The following is a 25995-nucleotide window of genomic DNA, read 5'->3' as shown; positions in this document are numbered from 1 at the left end:
TTTTGAAAAGAGCATATTGTCCATTTGTGTCTCTGTAGTGAAATACATCTTCTTTTGCTCAACCATTTCCCTTTGTAAAAAAAATGGAATGTTGATCTTACTATTGAGTTGAATGGATTCTTTACTCATCCTAGATATGAACCCTTTGTAAGTTAAATGTATTGTGAATATGTTTTCCTAGTCTGTGGCTTGTCTTTCACTTTCTTAACAGCATCTTCCAAAGAACAGATCATATGAATTTTGGTGACATATAATTTAAATTTTTTTTCTTTTATACTTTTTGTTTTTTATATCCTAAGAAACCTTGGATTTTATATCCTACGAAACCTTGGCTGAAGATTACTTCCCTTTTTTTGAGGTCTTATAGTTTTAACTCTTACATTTACATCTAAGATCCATTAGATCCAATAATTATTGGATTTATCTAATTATTGTGTTTGGTGTAAGAGATTCATTTTCCCCATGTGGATATCCAGGTATTTCAGCACCTTTTGTTGAAAAGACTACTCTTTTCTGATTCGATTACTCTGGCACTTCTGTTATGAATCAAATATATATATGGGTTTATTTCAGAGCTCTCTATTTTGGCCCATTGTTTTGGGCATTATTTTGCCTTGGACTGAATTCCTAAACATGAAATAGTGGGCTTGAAGGTATCACAGGTTTTAAGGCTATTAGTTTATGTGCCCAAATTTCTCTCTAGAAAGATGACATCTTATTTATTTTTCCAGGCATGTTCCCAACCTTCGGTGATTGTGTCACCTTAAAAACTCCATGCCAACTTAACTTTTGGAAAATATTGTCATTACTTTTAAGTAGGTATTTACCTGTTTATCCTAATATTCATTGGCTACTTGTATATCTTTTCTTGTGAAATTTATGTATCTTTTGTGTTTCCATCATAATTCTTAGCTCTTTTCTTAATGATATCTAAAATCTCTTCATATGGTAAGATATGAATCTCTTTTCTACCATATTTATTCAAAGCAATTTATTAGTTTGTGTTTGTATTTTAGGTTCATTAATCTGTACTTTTTATACATATCAAGAGGTGTTTAGTACTTTTTTCTGAGTGGACTTTAAAATCATTTTTTCATATTCTCCAAAAAATCCCATTAGGATTTGTAGATCAAATGGCATAAAAGGTATACATTTACTTGGCCAGAAGTGATGTCCTCACACAATCCATTCTTCCCAGTCAAGCACATGTTATGTGTCCACTTGTTTGGACACATAGAGAAACAAGAGAACTCGTTTCTCTTGGTAAAGTTCTGTAAATTTACCCATAGAAGTCCTAGATATTTCCTGTTAAAGCCATTTCTACATGTGTCAAACTTGATGTTGCTACCATGATCAGCATCTTTTGCAAATTACATTCTAGTACTTTTAATACTAAAATATAGAAAATTATTTATTTTTGTTATTAATCATTTATCTAGCTACTTTGTTGGACTAGTATCAATTTTGAATCCTTTTCATTTGATTCCCTTGGATCCCTTACTTATGCAACTTATTGTTTTCAACAACTAGTGATAATGTAGTCATTTCATTACCAGGATTTTTTCCAGTTACCTCCCTTATGCCTTATTGAATTGGTCAGAACTTCGGCAACCATTTTAAATAATAACGGTAATATAGCCTTATAATCTGAGAGCCTCCAGTATCATTGACAGACCATAAGAAAGCATATTAAAAATGAAGGTAATTGGAGACTAGAAAAATCATAACGTTTGTTTGTTTGCTTAGTTAATTTATGGATTTCCCTTACAACCTCAGATATTCTGCTTTAATATCTGGAGTGATGAGGACAGAAGAATCCACTGTCTGCATTGGTTTTCTAGGGCTGCCATAAAAAAAGTGCTACAAACTGGGTGGCTTAGAACAACGGAAATGGACTCTGTAGGGCTTTGCAGCCTCCAGGTCTGAAATCAGGGTGTTGGCAAGAGCAACACCTTGGAAGCCTCTGGGGGAGGATGCTTCCTTGCCTGCTTCAGCTTCTGGTAGCTTCAGGTGTTCCTTGGCCAGTGGCATCCGAACTCCAGTTCTGCCTCCAGCTTGAGAGATTGCATCTGTGTGTCTCTGTCTGCCCAAGTTTTACCTGTGTGTTTTTTCTTTTCTCATAAAGACTCCAGTCTTACTGGGTTAGGGTGCACCCTAATGACCTCATTTTAACTTGATTATATCGGCAAAGACGCTATTTGCAATAAAATCCCATTCACAGGTACCAGAAGTTAGGACTTAAGCATGGGCTGGACATGCTGAACCCATAACCCATAACCCATGGACACAGTCCAACCCATAACACTCTCATAGGAGCTGTTCTATTGGTGGGCAGTCCTCTGGTTAAAAGTGCCTTCCTTTTACCAAACTATGATCTGCCTACCTCTTGTCTCCATACATAGACCTAGGGCAAACCACTATAAATCTCACCTGGCTTCTGTTGGACAGCCCTTCAGATATACCAAAACCTCATACATAGCTTACTGTTTAGAGATAGTCACACCTTTGATGCAAAAGAGAGAGAGAGAGGGAGAAAGAAATCAAGAATTGGCCACAATCAAGAATATATACATTATATGGAAACACCTTCTCACTAGTTGGTAAAAGAAACTTCAGAGGTGCACATAATAAGCTAGGTCATAGGACTTGTAAGTTTTGAATATGCTTTTCCTGATCCTCACCAGGTATCTCAGAGCATAATCTCAAATTCTGCTGATTTGCATGCTCTTTGAGCATCTGAATTAATCTTCAGCATACTTGACCCAGTGTACTTGCAAGCGTAGCCCTTACCTTAAATTTTTAACTTGACCAAAAGCCAGTAATAGAGAACCACTCACACTTTTGTAATAGTGAGTGCTCTCCTTCAGATGCCTAGGTGGTGAAGAAGTGGGTGATTTCTATTTTTCTTTAGCCCCCTTTTTGCTGACCATGGTACAGAGCAGGTAACTACCTGTTAACTACCTGTATATGTGTGTGCTATGCTGAGAGACAAAGTATGAGAAGCATAAGTACATTCATGAAACCAAATCAAGCAAAGATAGTAAAAAAGGAGATACAATGGAAAAGAAACAGGAAGGTTTTTAAATGTTATTAATCATTAATTCCTTGCTTGAATCGCCTTTTAAGAAATGCCTGAAATGGAAATGCAACCTACATACACTTTGTTAAGAGGGGGAAAACTTGAGCTTATTTGAAAAAGACTTTCTTGGGACTCTGACAACTGACTTAAGAAACCAGTCCTCTTCCAATTGTTTTTTCCTCTGCTAGCGCCCTCTATAAATATGATTCCTTTATAAATATTGCAAATCTCCAAATATAATGAAGCACCCACTCTTCAGAATTAGGTCATAACAAGATGAGGAGTGAGATCTATTAAAGATCAAATAAGCCCTGTAAAAAATGATGTCTGTTGTTAGTATATATTAAATAAATAAAAACCAACGATCCTGAATTTTACCTGGTTTCTGCTGACCTGGCTTAGCAATATATACTCGATCATTTTCTTCTTTTTAGATATCCATGCAGAATTAACCTTTATGAATCCTCTTCAGGGCAAAAAGTTGACTGATTAAGACCCAAGCTACCTAGGAATTCATAAGCAAAAAAACAGAGGGATGGTTACTTAACATTGGAGTTTGTCTTACATGTTTCTTGAATATCCTTGAAATAAGTAAATTGACCAAAACTGCACTGGCTGGCGGGAGCTGGCATTGGTTCCTTGGTGGTAGGCACATGTCTTATGGAAGTCATACCAGCATTCTGGACTCAGGTAGCCATATTTAGGTGAGCTTCGGGTTGAGTCTGGACTTTTCTGGAACCATCCCAATGATGACTGTGAAATCCTGGAAGCAGAGTTTAGGGAAGCCCTCAGGCTCGGTGTGGGATCCATAAATCAGACTGACTCCGGCTGAATCACCCAGGCTAAGGCTGCAGGTTGCTCCACACACACACAACCTCATCTGCAGGACAAAGCTCCGATTATCTTTTTAGCGCTTGCACCTGTGTGGCTCCTACTCCTTCCGCTCACAGACTTAGACACGCCCTCCATGTTTCCCTTATTAACTGCATTAAAAAAAAACTATCCTGGGGCTCCCGGATGGCTCAGTGGGTTAAGCCTCTGCCTTTAGCTCAGGTCATGATCTCAGGGTCCTGGGATCAAGTCCCGCATCAGGCTCTCTGCTCATCAGGGAGACTGCTTTCCCCTCTCTCTATGTCTGCCTCTCTGCCTACTTGTGATCTCTGTCTGTCAAATAAATGAATAAATTTTTTTTAAAAGCCTCAAAATTTGTAGAAATCTTAAGGCAACAGCCATTTTATTATATATCATGATATCGTGGATCCAAGATTTGGACAGGGCTAGTTGATGGAGTCTTTTGCTTTGAGTGGCAATTACTGGGATCCCTTGGAGGTACCCCGTAGCACTTGAACAGCTCTGAAGAGCTCAGGATGGCTTTACTCACATGAAAGGGCCTTGGAAGTTTGGCCTCAATGGGCTCTTTGCCCTCACCATGTAATTTCAGAATGTCTACACCCAGTCTCTCAAATAGAGTAGTTCGACTTGATACCTGCCTGTTCTAAGAGTGCATATATTAGAGAGTTATAATTTGGGCCCAATAGTTGGGAAAGGTTTCCCTGATAGAGAAAACACAGGGCATAAAGAGCCCAGAGGAATTAAGGGACGAGGGAGCTTTCAGGCAGAGAACAGCATTTGCGTTAAGAGTGTGGATAGATTCTGGGAAACTGTCACTCACTGTCACACATTCTGAAAAAAGACTGTTGATTCATGCATGTCAGTCACATTCAGTGTGTGCCTGATAGAAGCTGGCATTGTCCTCTGCAGTAGTCCCATCTCCACACTACTTCTGGGTCTTCATTTATACGTAATAGTCTATAAGGATACTAGAAAAGGCTCTTAACAAAAAATGAAGAGAACTTAGTTCTCTATTTTTTTAATAATTTTAAGGATCTCAATTTCTTAAACCTGTAGAATTTTGTAGTTGGTGTATAGTCACTTCATGAAAACTCAACAAATATTTGCTAAACACTTCCTACAAGCAAGATGCTCAACTTGATGCCAAATGACTTGACCCTTCTCTTGCCTGGTTCTCCAAAATCACCTCATGCCCTTTCTCCTGCCGCTAGCTGCCTCCATATAATTCCTGGAATTCTCCGAGCTTTATCTTGTCATAAGGCCTTTCACAAGCTGGACTCTGGACCCTCTGCCCACAGCACTCCTTCTGCACTGTCCCTGTAATTCTGTCCACGTGAGCTTAAATGCCACCCCCTCTAAAGACACTTAATCCTATTCTCTGGTGCATCTTCTGTTGGTTTTCTTCTCTTCACTGCCGCCCCCCCCAGCTTGCATTTATTTTGTAAATGCATTTGCTTACAAATTTCATCTCAGTCTTCCCCCACTGGACACCACACTCCGGAAAGTAGGAGCTGTGACTGTCTTACTCACCACTACACCTCATTGCCCAACCGAGTGGCTGCAGTGCAGATGTTCCTGAAATGTGTGTGGAATACATGTAAGAGGAAACCCAAAGTAAACTTACAGTCTAGTGAGAAAAGGCAACATGAGTCAGAATATTAATATGTCTTACGATAAGGACCATGAGCAAAGTTCTCTGTTGGTTTTCACGAGGAGTAGACAGAAGACGTCTGCCCAGGAGAAAGTGGAATGCACACTGGAAAGGCAAAAGGAGTCATAACCAGAGGACTTTGCTAACCATTTGAGAAGTCTGAATTTTATTCTTAATGCAGTGGAATATGCTGGCAAGTTTGTACTGTGGAGGAACATGGCCTGGTTGTATAATTGTCACTATGCAGAGAATGAGTGAAAGGTCAAGATTGGACACCGGCGATTCTGAAGGTGTCCAGGAGAGAGAGATCATCTTGTTGATGGAGGAGACAGCAGAAGTGAAGGGAAGGATACATATTTAAAATAGATTTGGGGGGCACCAGGTAGCTCTGTCAGTTAAATGTCCCAAATCATGATGTCGCTCAGGTCATGATTTCAGGGTTGTGAAATCGAGCCCTGAGTCAGGCTCCACCCTCTGCGGGGAGTCTGCTTGAGATTCTCTCTCTCCCTCCCCTCTGCTTCCCCAACTGTGCACTTGCTTTCTCTGTCTCTCTCTCTCTCTCTCTCTCTCTCAAAATAAAATAAAATAAAATAAAATAGATTTGAGATCAGAATACAGGAATTAGTGATGAATTAGATGGAAAAAGGTGAAGACAGGGGAAGGCTTCAAGCATAACACAAGGATCTGGGTTGAATTGTGGAGGGAGGGAGATGCACCAGGTAGGAAAGATAAGGCAGCAAAGGGAGGAGAATATGTTTGAAGAAGGAACTCAGAAAGGAAATGAGCACAACGATCCAGTTATTGAATAAGGGATGGGCACTGTTGAGGATAGGTTCACATTTCAAGTTTGTCAGTCTCTGGATATTTGCTTTCTAACCACTTCCTCTGCTACCACCTCAGGCTACCCATCCATTTCACTGCAAGTTCTTAATGAGGGAATGTTCCCCAAGTGGTCTTTACATCATAGTTGTTCAATAAGCACCAATCTGAACCAAGTTTAATTAACAGGTTGATTAGTTCTTAATACTTGTATGTAAAGACCTAGTGAATCACTGGTAGTTCCTCTTTCCCAATAACACATCAGGAAGGTGTCCACTGGTTATTAAGTATTCTGACTTACTTAATAGATTGTTAAAGGTGTCTACAAAAGCCAAGGGCAGTACAGTGAGAAATGGAACATTTATCTATGTGGTTCAGGTCCAAAACACTTTTAGTCTGAAAAAATCAGATCTCTCCACAACACTGTAACTTACCTAAGTATCTTTTTCTCTAGTCCTTTATTTGACGGGAACACTTCTAGAAAAGTATACTCTCTCCTTAGCAATTCAGTGGATGCTGCACCAATTCTCCCCTTGTCACTAAAGGACACTTTTCACAGAAGTCTTTTTCCCTTTCCCTAATCAAATGGAGGAAGCCACAACATCCCCTTTCCAGATCCCTTCCTAATCTGACAGTACTCCTCAGCTAAGCCTAACAACACTTGTCTTCTGCTGGATCCCAGAGGTTGGGATTATGCTGGAGTCTCCAAGGGCCAGAGTGGCCAGGATCCCATCAAACATTGTTTGTAGCATCCCATTCTCTTCCTTCTGTAAGTGTGGCATTTCTCTCCAGGTTCCCTACAATAACCACAGTTAAACTTTTTGAATTTGATCCCCGATTATCTAAAAATGTTACATGGTTATTTGGGTGCAGCCCAAGAATGATTTTACAATATACAAAGTCTCCTGGGAAAACTTAACCAAGTCATTCTGTTACTATTTAAATTATATTGGCACTTTATATGAAGGATTACACTTTTTCAGCAATGTATGCTTACTACATGTGCACTTTAGACATAAAATAAATGCGGGGCTTTGAGAATAGAATGAAGGATAAGAAAATGTCTGTATCTTAAGATAATTCAGCCTAACGAAGGGACACCAACCAACTCAGGCACTATTATAGGAGTAGAGTGGTGGGCCCACCAAATCCCATCTCTACACTACTTCTGGGTCTTCACTTAATAGTCTGTAAGGATACTAGAAAAGGCTCTCAACAAAGAATGAAGATAACTTAGTTCTCAATTTTTATTCTTAATTGGGGTGGGGAATGACCAAGTCCACTGATTGTCGAAGACACTCTACGGTGGAGATGTTGCCATGAGCTCTTCTGAGGCTCATATGACTGTAGTACTCCTCTACTTCCCCGATTTCAAGTAATATGTGTAAGATCCTTATTACTCTCATTCATGAAGTTTGTAATAATTGTTACACATTTGAACTCACATATAATTGCATTAGTAAATAACACTGGTGTCTCTTGTATGTATTAAAATTCTACCAAACCTTACTTTGAGGCAAAGCAAAAACAAAAACACATTCCACTGCTTTTAATTGTGAAGGCATCAATTTAGGTAACAGGGAGATTTTTAAAGGCTCACAATCAAATCCCAGTAGATCTTAGAAAATGCACCAGGCTGGATACCTGATGGATGATGGGTGTGGCTTGACCGAAAGTGTTTCAAGAGAGAGCCAGGGCCACTGTCTGTGGGCCTGAACCAGCTCCTGATCCCAGGACAATCCTGTTGGACCTTCCCCAGGACTATCTGAACCACATGTTGGGAGAAGGAGGTGGAGAGAACAGAGGGAAGGCTACTCAAGCATTTTCCAGAGAGACAGAAAAGACTTTGATTTGATCCTATTTGCAAATGGTTTCAGACACAGAGAAGAAAGAAGGCATGAGTGATCTTAGCCAGTATCAGATGACTGAAAGTTGTCTGTTTGCAATTATACGAAAGCCCTCAGGGCTCTGTGAGCACAACTTCAGCCTAGTAGAGACTATCTGAAGCAATGTTGCAATCATTTGAGTTGTAACAAAGAGCTCCCTTGACCGCCCCCCATTGAAAAAACCTTCTATCTGCATTATCTTTAACTGCTACTTACACTATCACAAAGGAATCATACTATGTTTTACAGAGTTTTATAAACTGGTGTGTACTTTCCATGGCTAAACTTGTTGCAAGCTTTCTTTTCCTTTAGTGCCCGTGGTTCTTGGTTGTGCCCTTTAGAAGAACGAAGAGGTAGAGCAGAGGGAGAATGGTGGGGAGCAAAGCAGACTTTATTGAGAGTACAAAGTTCCAGAAGAGGGAGGGGACTTGAAACATTGACAATTTGATATTTAAATCTAGGATGTTTTATGGGCTCTTTGATGTGGGCTATTTTAATCTGATTAACCCTCCACGTCCCTGTCATCTACTTACCAGGTGGTTGTTCAAGTGAGAGAGGTGGAGGGGCTCCTTCCAAGGTGGTGTTTCTGTAGCCTCTGGGATCAAGGGGGTGGTGGCCCCACTGCCCTAAGGTGCACCTTCCAGCCACAGGCCACCAAATCAAGCACTTTGTTTAAATATTAGACTGGCTATTCAGCATGCCCCTGGGCCTGGGTAAAAACACCCAAAACCATTCCCTTCCACTATTTTAAATACATATTGTAAGGCCTCCTAGCAGGAAGATTTAAGGCTGTAGCACTGAGTAAAGCCTAGAACAACAGGATGAGATCTTTTCCTTTTAAGGGTAATTTTACTTTTAGGACAGGGCCCCTGTCTCTGCCTGCTTTTCTCCTGACTATCCTTCTTTAAAGTGAACCTGTCTGTTAGAAAGCTAGATCTATAAATCTTGAACTCCAGGTTAAGTTAGGACTAACAATAGAGATTTGTGAGTAAATCTCAACTTCTAGGGAGAAGACAGTCACGGGAATAAGTACCCCTTGAGAGTAATAGAATTCAGTTTTTTTTTTTTTTAATAATACTCTCTAAATTAAGTTTTTCATTAATTCCTGCCAAAACTTTCAAATATTATTTTGAATTTTTTCTATTTAATTTTCATTCTTCCTCTACCACATTATCATTTCTGCTTATTCAGTTCCATTCTCCCAACGTGTAACTCTTCTTTCCCTGTCTCCCCTACTTTTTCTACTTGACTACTTTATCGACTCCATTTTATTTAGGATTTAGAACATTTTCCAAAGTGGCCTAAGAGTAAAACCTAAGGAAATAAAAAGTAGTGAAAGGTCCAGGATGTTACACACTGCTGGTCAGATTTATGTTCTCAGCTTTCATTGGACGCTTATTGTGAATCAAACACTGAGATAAGCGCTGGAAACGTAAAGGCAAGCAAAACAGAGCAGCTGCCTTCAAGGAGTCTACAAGAGGAAGAGTCAAGTAAAAAATAAATAATAATGATCATAACAAACAACATGGCAGGTGAAGTGATTTTGAACTTGCACAGGTTACTCTTGGGAGACCATGGAGACACTTGACCTTAAATCTGAACTTGTGATGAAATCACGATCAAGTATCTCCTCTGCTGGGTTCGATGGACAATATAAGAAAGCAAGAGGCATAAATGAGTCATGAAATAAGATATTTACACATGAACATAATTATTGAAATTAAAAGGTAGTGTATTGGAGTTAGCCAGAGATACAGAATCAACAGGCTAGAGAGATGATAAAGAAAAGACAGGTAGATGAGTAGATAAATGGAAACCTAAAAAGCCACCTTTCAAGGGATTGCTTCTTGCAATTGTGGGGGTGCCAAGTCTGACATTTGTAGGGCAGGCCCCAGAAACTTTCAGGTAAGAGTTAATGCTGCAATTTTGAGGCCCAATTTCTTCTTCCTCAGGCAAACCACAATTTTGTTTTTAAGACATTTCGACTGATTGGATAGTGCCCACCCACAACAAGAAGAATAATCTCCTTTACTTAGAGTCAAATGATGGACTCTGGGGAGAACACCAAAGGTGTGAGTGCTTTTGCTAAAGACTTTAGGTCTATGACTCATGGATCCAATCAACTACATCAGCAGAAACCAGGAATAGATACAGTTATCCAGAAAAGATGTGTGGAGGACGTTCTTGTTAATGGTTTGGACCCCAGTGAATGACACAGGAAACTGATGTGTTTTTAAGAAATTCATAGCACCAGAAATGTCACCAGCTTGGACTAAGGCACTTTAGAGGGAAGGGTCAAGATGAAGAAGGAAGGCAAAGCCATGGATACAAAGACTAGAGCCCACAAGACCTCTTTGGGCTTCAAGGATGTAGCCATCCCAGAGAACAAGTTTGGTTCTGCCCAAAATGATCCAAATAATTGACTTGGACTTGGATGACAAATGATGGAACAACAAAGTGTGGAAGGTTTAAGGAGGAGGTCTAGAGAAAATGGGCCCAGATTTTTACTCTTAGCAATAGTGAGATTTTTTTCTTCTAAAGCATTTAAGGTGTATGCAACTGAATACAATGTATTTTCTTAAAAGTAATTAAAGATACTTTACAAAAGGTTGTTGTACCCGTTTTCGCATCCAAGAGACCATCAAGGAGCCAACACTGATGCAGTCACATGAGGATTTTTTCGACAAGCTTAAGCTTGGGCCCAAGTATACCCGGCACAGAGGAGTAGGAACTTGGACCCCGAGCTTAGTTAAGGCCAGGGGTATTTATGAGTTCCTGTTACTAAGGCAGGGTGGGGATTCCTGTTACTAAAGCAGGGTGGGGGTCTCTGGAACCAAAGCAGGGTGGGGCTTCCTGTTACTGAAGCAGGGTGGGGGGGTCTCTGGAACTAAAGCAGGGTGGGTGTCCTTAGAACTAAAGTAAAGTAGGGAAAAGTTCAGCCCTTGGGCACAGGAGTCTGAGATGGCTTCTGGAGCTAAGATGGCTGTACTTATGCTAAGGCTAAACCTGAGGTGGGATGGCCTTAATTTTTCTCAACCTCCACATTGATGTATCATTTGTATTACATATTAAGAAAATAAATATAAATACTAAAATATTTATTTACCTGACTTTAATTTTTAGTTTTCTTAGTTTTATTTTCTAGAATAAACATTTTGTAGTGAAAAGAAATTTTTTATTTGTAAGGTAGATAGTTTATATTATATCATATTATTTGTATTATGTTGATCAAGTTGTTTTTTTGGTGTCAGACCCATTAGAGTATTAGTGTGAAAAAAACAGTGACTTGATAAAAAATTGATTTCTGTATTTATTGCTGCCTTTCAACATTTGGACCTTAGACAACCCCTCATAAGCTCTCCAAGGCTATCTTCTGCCCACCACACCTCACAAAATAGGTATAAGAATCAAATGAGATTATTTATGAAGACCGTAATTCTCAGTATAAATATTAGGAATGATTATTGCAAAAAATAATTTTAACACTGTTATCAGTTTCATTTACATGAGTAATAATGCAGTTGTGTTCTTTGTGAAATAGATACTTTATCATATGGAAACTATCACTGATTTTCTAAAACATTTATATTGTGTCATAATAAAGCAGCACATTTATGTAGGATCATGTAAAAATCTCCAGTACACTGCAAATGTTTGCATTTAAGTGAAATACCAAACTATATATCTAAAACCATTTGAAGATTTATTTTAAATGAATAAATATCATGTGTTTGTTGAAAGAACAAACCAATAAACACTGAACATTTTGAACGAAAAAGAGAAGGTCAACTAATTGAGAATGTCAACCACATTGACAATATACCTTCACAGCAACACCTAGATTAGTGTGTGAATAACTGAACGCTGTCACCTCGCGGAGCTGACACTTAAAACTAACCATCACTGGGTGCCTGGCTGGCTCAGACCGTGGAGGATATGACTCTTAATTTTGAGGCTGTGAGTCGGAGCCCCACACCAGTGTAAAGATTCCTTAAAAAAAAAAAGAAGAAGAAGAAGAAGAAATTTTAAAATTAACCATCACAGACAGTGCATGCTAATTGCCAGACTAATTGTACCTCAAGACTGAAATATCAAAAGGATTTGATGGTGAAGTACACAGCCCTGCACATGTGCACTTCTAACCCCCATCTCCTGTCTCTCTCTGTACCCAGCCCCCACAATGTGCTTCCTCATCCCTCATCGAAACTCTGCTTAAAGGGATAGAAATAGCGATATGTGGCATTTCCACTCCTCCTTTGACTGTTTTTCCCTTTGTGGTAAATTTCCCTTTCAAATGCCAACATTTACAGGTGAAGACACAGATTCATGGGGCATCTGGGTGGCTCAGTGGTTAACTGGCTGCCTTAGGTTCAGGTCATGATCCCAGAGTCCTGGGATTGAGTCCCAAATCCGGCTCCCTGCTCAGCGAGGAACCTATTTCTCCCTCTCCCTCTGCCTCCTGCTCCCCTTGCTTGTATTCTCTCTCTCTCTGTCAAATAAATAAATAAATTCTTAACACCCCCCCACATACACACACACGGATTCATGTTTCCCAGGCATTATATTTGAGAAGTATTTATGTGTTCCTATCACGTGAAGCTTTTCTCTCTCGTTAAAAACTTGGGTGGGGGGATGCCTGGGTGGCTCAGTTGGTTGGACGACTGCCTTCGGCTCAGGTCATGATCCCGGAGTCCCGGGATCGAGTCCCGCATTGGGCTCTCAGCTCCACAGGGAGTCTGCTTCTCTCTCTGACCTCCTCGCTCATGCTCTCTCTCACTGTCTCTCTCTCAAATAAATAAATAAAATCTTTAAAAAAAAAAAAAAAAAAAACTTGGGTGCAGTTCATAAGGACACATGGATGAAAACAATACCGCTTCACGTGCTGATGCATTGATTCCTTAAACTGCAAATGGACTATTTTTCTTCTCTTAGATTATAAAAAAAATTAAAAATAAATAAATACCTTGTTTGACTTTGCAAAACTTGCAGTAATGGAGACTACAGTCTGACCCCATTTCACTCTGGAAGCATGGTCTTGTCGTGACACTTAGCCCCCTCCCACAGGACATCCTCAACATTTGTTTCTAACCTGTTCATGCTTGTTTAAGAGCCCCTTTTATTTAGCTTGCTAATACAAAATGAAATCTAAGTTTCCTTTCACACCATTTCCCCTAAATGTTTTCAGAAATTATGGTACGTGCATGTACGCATGTGTTTATACACATGATATTTCTGTGTATCTGTGTGTGTGTGTGTGTGTGTGTGTGCGTGCATTTTTTTTGTAGAAGTTATGTCATTGATTTTCCAGATTACTGTCATCAGGATAAAATAGGAATTGCCATATTTAACCTTAGCAATAAAACTACTGCCAAGCATTGCAATCTAGCTTTTTGGCTCTTATTGCTAAGATTTCTGTCTTCACATTTATGTTTCCTGTTAGTTCCTGTATCAATTTAGAAAAATGTAAAGGGTAGCTATTAAAAGATATCTGGAAGGTAAAATGAATTTGCTACACTCAGCAGAAAGGAAGGATGTCCACTGTTTAGCTTTCTTCTCCTAAGCAAACATTTGTTTTTCAACATGCAAAATGAATTTTGAAACAATGCCACTTTATTGCCACAAAAAAATTAATAGGCACAATTAATATATTGATACAGGTTTGATTCTACCATCCTTCATTCCCTTTATGTCATTCTTCTTTTAATCTGCTGTGACAGTTCAGTAATAGAGCCCCAGAAATATGACTTTAGGGCCAGCCACACTACTAATCATCAATATAACATTGTGTGTTGTCCATCAGGTACGTGCTTCTATTTTGTCGGCAGTGACGATAATCTGTAAAATTTCTACTCAGAAAAAAATGCTTTCCAAGATTCCTTTACAAATAAAAAATTTAATGGGATGCTGAGTTTGATCATGACAGGGATTTTTTTTTTTCTTTCTGCTGAGCTGGTTGTCATTTTAGTTTTAACCACAAGATACAGGACAGAATTGTTAAAGCAGTGCAATTATATAAGCTATATATATGCAACAAAGATAAGGCTTTAGACCACCTTCATTATTGGCTCTATAATATACAGCTCTATAATGGCATCTGTGGGCCACTTGTAGGTTGTATAGCAGGGGTCACTTTGGGGGTTCTTGGCGTAGACTCATACCCTCAGTAAAATAATTAATGGCCAGCTACATGGATTCCATCATGAACAACATTATAAACAGAGCTATTAAACAAACCAGTTCTCCTTCCAAACTGGCACTTAGCAGTGATTGTCACTCGAAAAGAACATTAATGAATGATTCCAGGATATCCAAGGGAGGGCAAGCCAGCTGCCTTTAAAAAATATTTGTACAGATTGGTATCAATTTATCTCTTGTAGCATATGCCACTTCTGTTATTAAGGAAAAGCCAACTCTCCCAGCTTGGTACAAATCCACAAGTTTGGAGCATTTGGTTCCCTCTGCTTCATCCTGGAAATTCGGATTTTTTTTTCTTTTAATGGACAGAGGAGTACATTTTTTTTTTTTTAAGATTTTATTTATTTGTTTGACACAGAGAGATCACAAGTAGGCAGAGAGGAAGGCAGAGAGAGAGGTGGGGGGGAAATAGGCTCCCTGCCGAGCAGAGAGTCCGATGCGGGACTCGATCCCAGGACCCTGAGATCATGACCCGAGCCGAAGGCAGAGGCTTAACCCACTGAGCCACCCAGGTGCCCCCAGAGGACTACATATTTTTAGTGCAGTATGAAACAGTTAAGGGTATGGCCTTCCTTGTTAATGGTAGGTAATATATATAATCTGTGCATTGTGTGTTATATATATTATGGCAAGTGTTTCATGGTAAAGCAGTGTGAGCTGTAAATACTATATATTCATTGTAAACACAGAAAACTGAAAACATCCTCTTGAGGTATAGATGTCTTTCAGTGCTATGATTGTGAAAACAAATATTTGTTTTGTTCTTCCTTTTATTTAGAACAATCAGTATTTCTTGTGAAAATCATAGATATCATTCAAATTTATTGTCTACTAGCATCTTTTCACACACCTAGAAACATAAAGACAAACCTACCTTATTTCAGAATACTTACCCAGAACATACTTAGTTTATTATCAATCAGCATTAATATATATTGTATTAGTTATATAGTATTATAGGAAAGAGCTATAACATAATCATGGCAAAGGCCTGACTCTCCCAGAACCCAAGAATGTATACAGTTACCCTTGAACAACACAGTAAGTTAGGGGTGCTGACCTCCACACAATCAAAAATCCACATATAACATTTAACTCCCCTAAAACTGAACTACTAGTAATCTATTGACTGGAAGACTTACCACCCATAACCTAAACAATAGATTAACACCTATTTTTGTATGTTATATACTGTTATATATTCTTGTGTACTACTTTCTTAAAATAAGGAAGCTAGAGGAAATAAGATGTTATTAAGAAAATCATAAGGAAAAAAAAAAGAAAATCATAAGGAGGAGAAAGTTAATTTACTGTACCCTATGGTATTTATTGAAAAATATCTGCATATAAATGGACCTGCAGAGTTCAAACCCATGTTGTTCCAGGGTCAAAGGTATTATAAACCTTCAGCATCTCGTAGGAGGTTTAAGGGTGAAAGCCCAGGCTGGCTAGCGTTGCTACCTAAGAGTACTAGACTTCCTAATCAGGAATTCAGTGCTGAGAACGTTGGAGTCCACTTATGGTTAACAGAGGTGGTCATGTACTTTTAGTTATAAGACAAGTAAGTTCTTTAGTTCTAATGTACGGCTTGGTAACTGTAATATATAGTACTGTGTTGTACAATTGAAATTTGCCAAGAACCCTTTCTTAAGGGTTCACTCACCTTCCCCCTAAAAAGGTAACTCTGGGGTGAGGGATGTGTTAATTAACTGGGTGCGGAGGATCCTTTCACACTGTCAACATGTATCAAATCCTCACATGGATTGCTTTAAACATATTACAATTTTGTTCGTCATTTATACCTCAATAAAGTTGGGGGGGGGGGCAGAAGAAAAAGAAAAAGAAAAAAAATTAACCTTTCACTAGAAGAAATATAACTATTGTCTTATAATGTTATCATACTCTCATTAGTAATTATAAACAAATCAATACATAATTTAGAGTAGGAAAAAAGGAGTATAAATACCAAGATCAATATGTTTCCTTGTCACTGATTTATTCATTATCAATCATCAACTGGTAAATCTTGGATTTCATTTCTCTCATCAGAATAAAGGTACTAATTACATGGTTCTATTTACTCCCTGTGCTGTTTCTCTCCCTGTTGAGGACTAGGGCTCTTGACTTCCTGCTGTGCTGATATATGTAGATATAGATACAGGTATAGATATAGATACAGGTATAGATATACAGATAAATTTCCTGGCCCTTATGACAAGCATAAATAAGTGAGATTTATGTATGATTTATTCTTCTTGTTCCTGCTCTTCTACAAATCCTATGAAGGCAGAAACTTTATCTGCCCCTTGAGCAACGTTCTCTCAATACCTAGAGCATAAATGCTACATCTGGAAGGCACTCCATAAATAGGTGTTCAGTCAGTGATTAAACATGAACGCTTACATCTCTGGCCACGGCTCTGTGTCTCCTCAATCCTCTGGACTATAGAACTCACGTCATTATAAGTGTCCTGCCCACAGAGCGGCCTCACCCTGATTCACTTGCTACCCTCAGGACCTCCTTCTCTCCCAAGTTCAACTCCAACCCTCCCTGCCTCTACTCTTACCATTGAAAAAACAGTCATGACTGGCCCAGGATGATGGGATCATAAGTGATGATGCCAGATTACCATCCCAGTGCTCTGACCCCAACTCCTTGCAGCAAATCAAAGCACTGCTATTTCCATGCCTCATTCTTCCCTGCTGTAGTGTTTAACATATTCTGATTGAATTCCTTGTGTCTGCTTCTTTCATTCATTCCATCACTCTTGGAACAGTTTTTCTGTTTGGGCAAATTCAGCTGCTGGAGGATATGCCGACAGATTCTTTTCGACAATGGACGGACTTGTTTGGGACTTTCCATTTTGTCTCCCAGTCCAGTCATTTGTAAATGCAATGTGGGAAGGAGTCCAGTCACATTCATCTGGCTGCAGGTATAGGCAAAAGCCAGTGAGGCAATTAATTTACTCCTCCAAAAGTAAAATAATTTTTGTGGAAACATTTCCAAGCTGTTTCAGGCTTCCTACTTTCTTAAGAAAGGTATGTTAATGTCATCCAGTCTGGCCTTGCTAAGTCAGGAGAACTATATATAGAAGCAGCGAGCTTCAAGTGCTAAGCTTCAGTTACTTAAGAAATTCAAGCCTTTCCTACTCCCCTGGTGTCATGTCAGTGAAGAGTTAGTGGGAACAAAATAAATGTGTCAGCTGTAACTGTTAAACACTGGACCGGGACCGCAGGGCTGGTGGAGAGATCTCTTCTGCTGGCATTTCTTCAAATGAAAACACCATCTGCTCAAAATGCTATAAGATAGAACTACCTGGACAGATAGTGGCATGGTATAGATTGAATGGAATTTGAACCCCAGAAGCTCAAAGCTTTAAATGCCCTTAACTTCCTTTCTGTTATGCACTGTGTGTAAAGAAATCTCCTCTCCTCAGCCCTATAGCGTGCAGCTACAGAGAAAAAGCAAAGCTGTCACAATGATAGACGTCGAGAAAAGGGTTATCTCATAATTATGCCAAAGGTCTCACTATCCCCAGATCCCAAGTGAGAGCACATAGCATTCATGATCCTTTAGCACCCGGAGTACTATGAATATAGAATGCTCTTTTGTGAGGCTTTCTTTCATTAGCTCCATGCCCCTTGATAAACAGACACCAAGAGTGCCTCATCTCAAGAGTTGATAAGACTCACTGGGGGTGTCTAGAGACAAGTATGGTGGGCCGGCTTCAAACTTGAGAGAAGGGACAGTTGACCCTGTTATAGTCAGCATCTAATTCTATGAAAGATATTGATAGAATAAGCTCTTCTGACTGAGCTCTCAGTTACTGAAATGGACCCAAGTTTTTAAGAAATTAATATTAAATAAAAACAAAATAACTAATCACGAGGACAGGCAAATGTATAGCATACAGTATTGCTGAAATACTTTATAAGGAGCATATGACTTCCTAAACAACTCTTAGGTTATTTTAGATAATTCAGTGATTCAATAGTTATAAACTGAAAGGCTTGAGAATACCGGTTTAAAAAATAACAATAATCCTAAACCAAGTGCCACTGAATTAGATGTGAATTAAACTAAGCTTATGATAACAAAAATGAACACGTTTTATGAAAATTCTGAAAGGAAAACTTTGAAAAAAGGATCTTTTCTCCCAGAATAGAAAGAATAACTTCGACAGTAATAAAGTATGTTGCTAACATGTGCCCCTGAGATAAAGTGATGAAAATGGCACTTCCTCCCCCACCTATAACCCCAGTGTAATCATGGAACAAAAATCAGACAAACTCAAATTGAAGAACATCCTACAAAATGCCTAACCGGTACTCTTCAAAACATACCATTTCATCAAAAACAAGAAAAGACTGGGGTGCCTGGGTGGCTCAGTCAGTTGTGTCCGACTCTTGGTTTCAGCTTAAGTCCTGATCTCAGGGTCATGGGATGTGGCCCTGTGTCAGGCTACATGCTCGGTCTGGAGTCTGCTTGAGGTTCTTTGTCCCTCCCTTCCCCCTGCTAGCTCTCAAATAAATAAATAAATAAATCTTTTAAAAAAAAAAAAAAAAAAGGAAAGACTAAGTAGCTGTCACAGCCAAGACAAACCTAAGGATTCATGATGGCCATAATGCGGGGTTCTAGATGGGATCCTCGAGTAGATAAAGGACACTAAGGAAAAACAAAGGAAATCCGAGTCAACTATAGACTTCATTTCATAATCATGTGTCAGTGTTGGTTCATTAGTTGTTACAAGCACATAACGTAAGATGTTAGCAGTACAGGCAGTGGGATGCCAGGTATATGGTAACTCTCTGTATGACAAAATTTTTCTATAAAACTAAAATTACTATAAAATAAATCATTTATTGAAAAGTATATGACAGATATAGTTTTTAAAAGGATCTTCTGATATAGTATTTGCAGAGGAAAATGCTTTTTTAGTTTATAAATTATTTCCATAATTCGTGACAGTTCTCACATCTGCTACTATAAAATTCATTGCAGCTTCTTTGTCTCTTGGGAAAAAATGCATTTAATTATCAGCGAAATTCAACTCCTGCTTGTTATGATGAATGATTTGAACCTGCCAGCTTCCCCCCCCTAAAAACAAAGAACTGAGATGAAATACAGTCTTCTTTCTCTACTCCCTCCCTTCCACCTGCTTCATTTAATTGATGAAGGTTTGAGCTTTTATTAATCTTTCTGAGCTCCTCTGTAAGATGCAGAAAAAGCTAATATGATATCATTGTATCTCGCTAATGTGTGTGCTTTGTGAAATTGATACACCCTGCCAAGACATAAATTACTTAAACTTTGATAAATGTGTGGAAATCAGGGAATGTTCAAACAGATAAAGCACAGCAATTCCTTTTTTTCTCCCTTTTTGAAACTCCATTTTGGGTTTGCTTGCGCTTAAATATTTTTGCATTATTATTGTAATATGATGGGACCAAAGGAAGCAGTGATAGCCATAGAAAGCCACAGCAAATAGAAAAGTAAGCAAAGGGATACAACCATGTGTTTTGCAGATAACATCTAACAACATTGACTTGGACAGAGTGTTAGCCAACAGATTCAGAACCACCTCCAGACTCTCCCAGCATGTCCTTTCGCTGACTCATTCGGTAGGTTGGAATCAAAGATCCACAAACAGGTTCTGTTGGCAAAGAGAGCTCACCTGTGCCTATGATCTGGCTGTGACTCAGATGCCAGTGAGAGTGGAAACATGAGGAAATGATTGATGTTCTGGGGTTGAGAAAGGTGTTTTCTACTCAGTCACTAATTTATTATATGGCACCGAACAAGTTGCTTGATTAACCATTAATCAGCTTCCTGAAGGCGCAAGAATTCATACAACCCTTTGAAGACAGTTCTTGAATAGGAAACATGGTACTATCCATTGGACCGTGCAAGAGCCATCAGTCATTGAATGCCTTTTGCCAGAAATAGGGCTCGGTAATTTCCATCCATTTTTAAAATTTGGTCCTTACAATCAATCAGCAAGAGAGAGATAGGTGAGGAAATGGGCTCACATCAAACACTCAAGTAAGGGGTGTGAGGTCACCAGGCACCGGATGCCTGTGCCTTTTCCACCGTTCTGCTTCCATACTGGGAGTGTATGAATGAGTGTGGGGCAGGGTTATAGTTCATCCAACCCCTAGTCATCCTTCTTTAGATCTTTGATGTTAAGCATGAGCCTTGGAGACTTGGATCATACAACCTATCTTTGCAGACCTGGTTTAGAAGGGGGTACCCTCTCAGCAGTGATGCATTCATCTTAACAAAATATTCCTGGGGGAATGCTGAACATGTTATACCAAAGGGACAGTAAGTTGGGAGAGGAGGTACAGTTGTCAGCTTTGTAGGACAATTAGCAATATATTTACCCATTTAATTACACTGTTCTCATTATTTGATAACTTTTTGAGATTTGGATTTAGATTTGGAAATCAGTATTTTTGATAACTGTCATGTATTTTGAAGTAAAAAACGGCTGCCTGGGCAGCTCACTTGGTTAAGTGTCTGACTTTGGTTCAGGTCATGATCTCAGGGTCCTGGGATGGAGCCCAGCATTGAGCTTCTTGCTCAATGGTGAGCCTGCTTGTTCTTCTGCCTCCTCCCCTACTTATACTCTTTGTCTCTCTCTCTTAAATAAATAAATGAAATCTTTAAAAAAAATTAAGTAATAAAGAGATGAAGTTATACACAGCTTTTCTCAACTTGTTTAACGTTGTTGTCAAAGTAAAGTGATGGTCTAGGGCAAAGTAAAAAAATTAAAATATATGTATATCTACTTTTTATATAAAAATGTCTTTTATCTAAAATACTGTTAGTATTTTCCCAAGAGCAGGGACCAATTACAGGCCTGTGCTATTAGTTACATTTTATTATGTTTTTATATAAGCCTACCTTAAAATCATGAGCTCCTTGAATGGGTTTGAATCTGTAGAGTATTGTGTTAGAATATACTTTTTAAAAGTCAAATTACATTTTAAATTCTTATATGAAAAATATTTTCTGAAGGGTTGAAGAGCCTTTCTAAAACCAAATAATTGCATATAAGTTATCTGTTTGATAAACTTAGTTTTTGTTTTTGTTTTTACACTTTAATTTCTTAGGGTTAGTCACATATGTTTGGGTCAATTTGTATAACATAAATTACTAAAAAGAAAGTTTTCATATTTTTTTGACACTCAGTAAATGAATTTTTAGTATTATTATTCTTGTTTTTCTTATTACCATTGAATAATCTCAGAACCAGCACAGCAGAAGTCCTAGAGGTAAGAGGATTTCTTAACATCTGTCTCATAATGGCATCTATGATGAGTAAAAGGCCAATACCAGTCAACTTTCAAACTTATTTGTCATTGAATGAGGTTTTCATCATTCATGTTTATAAGTTTTCAATAATGGAAAAGTAAGGAGAAAATCAGGCCAAGCAGTAAGTGAGAAAAAATGATCCAGGTAGAAAATTCAGGAAAATGTATAATGTAAAACAAACATTTTGAGGGAGCTAAAAAACGATCATGTTGCCCCTGGGAGCAAAGAATGTGCTCATACTTATGAGCAAAAAAAAATATTTTTGAATGGAAAATCAGCCTTAGTCCTGCTAATAAAACATTGATTGACAGCATGGTGTATAAAGATAAGATCTGAGTTTAAAAAAAAAAAAATTTAGAAGGGGAAAATGTTGGAAAAGATTTACTCTATCAAAGAGAGGAAGGAAGGCAGGAGTGAGAAAAGAAGTTTGTAAACTGTACCAAGTCTGGGAGTAGAGATCAGGAAGTAAAGCTCTTACAGACAAGATTCTCAGTAAGTGAAATATATGTCTTGGTCTATCAGCATGGACTAAGCAAAGCACATCTCATGAAATACTGGAAATGGATGAAAAACAGATAGTAGACTCTGGGCAACAAGAATCACAACCACAGAAAAGAGAAAAAGGACCTTGATCAGGAAGGGGTTTCTTACCTGCCCATGTGTCCTTGGACGTCTTGCTGGGGAGAGGGTGGCATGTCAGTTGGACCAGGCTTCTTCAGTCAGCTCTCAGGGAACTTAAGTCATAACTGAAGCCTCCACTGAACCCCATGGGCAAGTACCAAAGGATTTGAATGAGATTTACACATCGTAGTAAGAGTATTCAGAATAGGGGGTACCTGGGTGGCTCAGTTGGTTAAGCCTCTGTCTTCGGTTTAGGTCATAATCCCAGGGTTCTGGGATTGAGCCCCACCTCATCGGGGAGTCTGCTTCTTCTTCTCCTTCTATCCTCCCCCTCCTCTACTCCTGCTCTCTCTCTCTCTCTCTCTCTCTCTCTCTCAAATAAATAAAAAAGGGACGTGGGTGGCTCAGTTTCAAGTGTCTTCCTTCAGCTCAGGTCATGATTCCAGGGTCTAGGGATCAAGTTCCTCATCAGACTCCCTGCTCTGTGGGAGGCCTGCTTTTCCCTCTCCCACTCCCCCTGCTTGTGTTCCTTCTCTCACTGTATCTCTCTGTGTCAAAATAAATAAAATCTTGAAAAAAAAATAAAAATGTAAAAATATATATATATATTCAAAATCAGAAAGCTAGTCTCACTGTCAGAGATACCCAGAATATTTTGAGCCAGAAATCCAGAGTAAGGATTCTTCTTTTCCTGGTGAATATACTCACCTTTCAACATCAGCAGAGGAAAGAAGTATCAACTCAGGATACATAAACCTCTAAGAAGGTTGCACAGATTTAGGTTCTCAAAATAGTAAGACTGTGCATTGTTTCAGTTTGCCCTTCTGCCAAACCTTAGTAATTTAAGGGAAAAGAATTTTTAAAAATACTAGACATGAAGAAGAAAAGCCATCAGGAAATTAATCAGAGGCAAATATATTACGCACCCTACCCCACCTCCTCACCCAAAGTACACAAAAAGAAAAAACCCATGCATTGAAGTCCTTGCTTTCAGACTCTAACGTGATCTTAGGGGGTTGAGGTATAGCTGAAAACACTTTTCACAAAACTCTATTAGAACTTAAACTTCTAAGCTCTCATGAATCTATAGAAGATAACCTCATGTTATTATTAAGTTCTACCATATGGTGGAGTACAATATTTATAATCCAAGCTGTGTCTTCTTTTTTTTTTTCCCTCAAAAATTGGATTGAAAGCAATAATTTCTGTAATAATCTGAGACTACTTTTACTAGGCACTTTGCCAAGTTTGAAAGGGTTGGGGAAACAGTTCATAAATACAGCTTCACTTCTCTCTCATCCTTTTCATCATGCTGACAGTTTTCTGGAGAATCATTACCAGAGTGGTTTGTGCCATTAGAGATAAGAGGCTATCTGTGTTTCCACTAGAAACCTCTATTTTCCGGACTTTATAACTCATCCATAAATATTCACTCCAGGCAACAGTTTCATATATTATGACTCCATCCCTCAAAATCAATATTGGCTTAACTAATTGATTTTTAGAAATTATGGGGACTCTTGCACTACAAAAAGAATAAGAAGAAACATCAGATCCAGATAAAGTACTATGTTTCAGTGGGTGTGATCTGAACCACATTCTATGGAATCCATAAAACTAATTTGCATTCTTTCTTAGCAATCCTTTCAGGGTATAGAATTCAATTATAATAAAATTTATTGGATAATCTATGGTCTGTTATTAATTCAAAATAAACATTTCTAATTTGTTTCTGTTTCTGTTAGGACCACAAAATTTGAAATTTTTTTTCAACTCAAACTTTTGTAGAACTTTCTCTTACTATTCATACTCCTTTTTTTTTTTATTACAGAGGTTGAGATGGAATTATATTAAAAGCTATGAAATTATTTGACATAAGCCTTTGAATGTAATAATATCCTTAATATTTCCAAGTATACTTAAAAGACTTAAGTATACTTAAGTATACTTAAAAAAAAGACTTAAATATACTTAAAAGACTTAAAAGAGTACAATATTTTGCATTCAGATGGCTTCAACCAGCATTGGGGAGTCATCTTCTACCTGAAAGAGAAGACCACACAAATGGAATGTTTTTATGAAATGAGATGCCAAAATATATTACTTCCTCCAATCTCAAAAGATAGTATTATAAATATGAGGAAGCAGGGATGAAAACCACATTAACCCATTAAAATGAAATACTTTCTTCCTAATTTGAATTTTGTGCTCACGATTTTACATTGCCTGAATAGATGCTCATCTTGTTACGCTGTTGAGCCCAGCTCTGTGAGTGAAATGCTATTTGTCAAGAATTGAAATAATACTGCAAGCACTTCCCCTTTGCTTTGGCTTTAGTGTGTGTGCTCAAAGCCTAACCTCAAGTTTATTTCTCTTTCTTCTTTTCAAACAGCTATTCTGTGACAGTGAGAAGGCAGTGCATGCCACAGAGGGGCTGGACTGGGAAGACAAAGATGCTCCCGGGACCTTGGTTGGAAACGTGGTGCACTCAAGGATCATCAATCCTCTGCGCCTGTTTGTTAAACAGTCTCCTGTCTCAAAGCCTGGACACTTGGCATATGCGGACAGCATGGAAAACTTTTGGGATTGGCTGGCCAATGTCACGGAGGTTCAGGAGCCACTGGCAAGAACTAAACGGAGGCCAATAGTAAAGACGGGAAAATTTAAGAAGATGTTTGGGTGGGGCGACTTCCACTCCAACATTAAAACTGTTAAACTCAATCTCCTCATCACAGGAAAAATTGTTGACCATGGAAATGGAACCTTCAGTGTTTATTTCCGACATAATTCCACAGGCCTAGGCAATGTTTCAGTGAGTTTGGTACCCCCCTCCAAAGTGGTGGAATTTGAAGTTTCCCCGCAGTCTACCTTGGAGACCAAGGAATCCAAATCTTTCAATTGTCGCATTGAATATGAAAAAACAGACCGGGCGAAGAAGACTGCCCTGTGCAACTTTGACCCATCGAAGATCTGCTACCAGGAGCAGACTCAGAGCCATGTGTCTTGGTTGTGTTCCAAACCCTTCAAGGTCATTTGCATTTACATTGCCTTTTACAGTGTTGATTATAAACTTGTGCAAAAAGTCTGTCCTGACTACAATTACCATAGTGAGACTCCATATTTATCTTCTGGCTGAATCTTTCCAACAGTGATATAAATGAGGGGTGAATACATATTTCATTAGAATGACCAAGAACCAAGGCCAACTCTTCGTGGTAAAGGATCCCTTTTGTTTCTGGCAGTGAACCTTAGTTCCCTATTAGGCTTTCAAATTAAAAAAAAAGAAAAAGAAACATCTTTAAATGTGACATGTGTTTGTTTCGCTCGTACCTTAATCTGAAAAGTCAAACTGTGTATGAAGCCATCACTTTCATGTAGGATGGCTAAGTCCTAGAAATATTGTTGTTTCTCTAAAATCAACATCAATGGTAGAAACATGTAACGAAAAAGAACCGAATTATGCATGTGATACACATTGCTCTTGAAATGAGCCTGCCTTTGAAATTTGTTTTGGAAGGTTACCTTAAAATTAGCAGATTCAGTAAAGTAACTGAAAAGATAGCATTTGATAGATG

The 25995-nt window shown here is 38.6% G+C and overlaps 1 protein-coding gene across 1 annotated transcript in view; it reads left to right on the top strand.

Annotated features, from left to right (window-relative positions):
- The window catches only part of NXPH2 (neurexophilin 2), a 113272-nt gene extending 87557 nt beyond the window's left edge, over positions 1-25715 (top strand). Inside the window, exon 2 of the mRNA XM_082690253.1 lies at positions 24813-25715. Coding sequence (XP_082546379.1) covers positions 24813-25556 — 744 coding nt within the window. The 3' untranslated portion in view covers positions 25557-25715. The remainder of the gene's footprint in view (positions 1-24812) is intronic.
- Positions 25716-25995: the final 280 nt, after the last annotated feature.

The sequence above is a fragment of the Mustela nivalis genome (genome assembly GCF_964662115.1).
Source record: "Mustela nivalis genome assembly, chromosome: 11".
Taxonomy (NCBI): domain Eukaryota; kingdom Metazoa; phylum Chordata; class Mammalia; order Carnivora; family Mustelidae; genus Mustela; species Mustela nivalis.
This window is presented reverse-complemented; position numbering and strand designations above follow the sequence as displayed.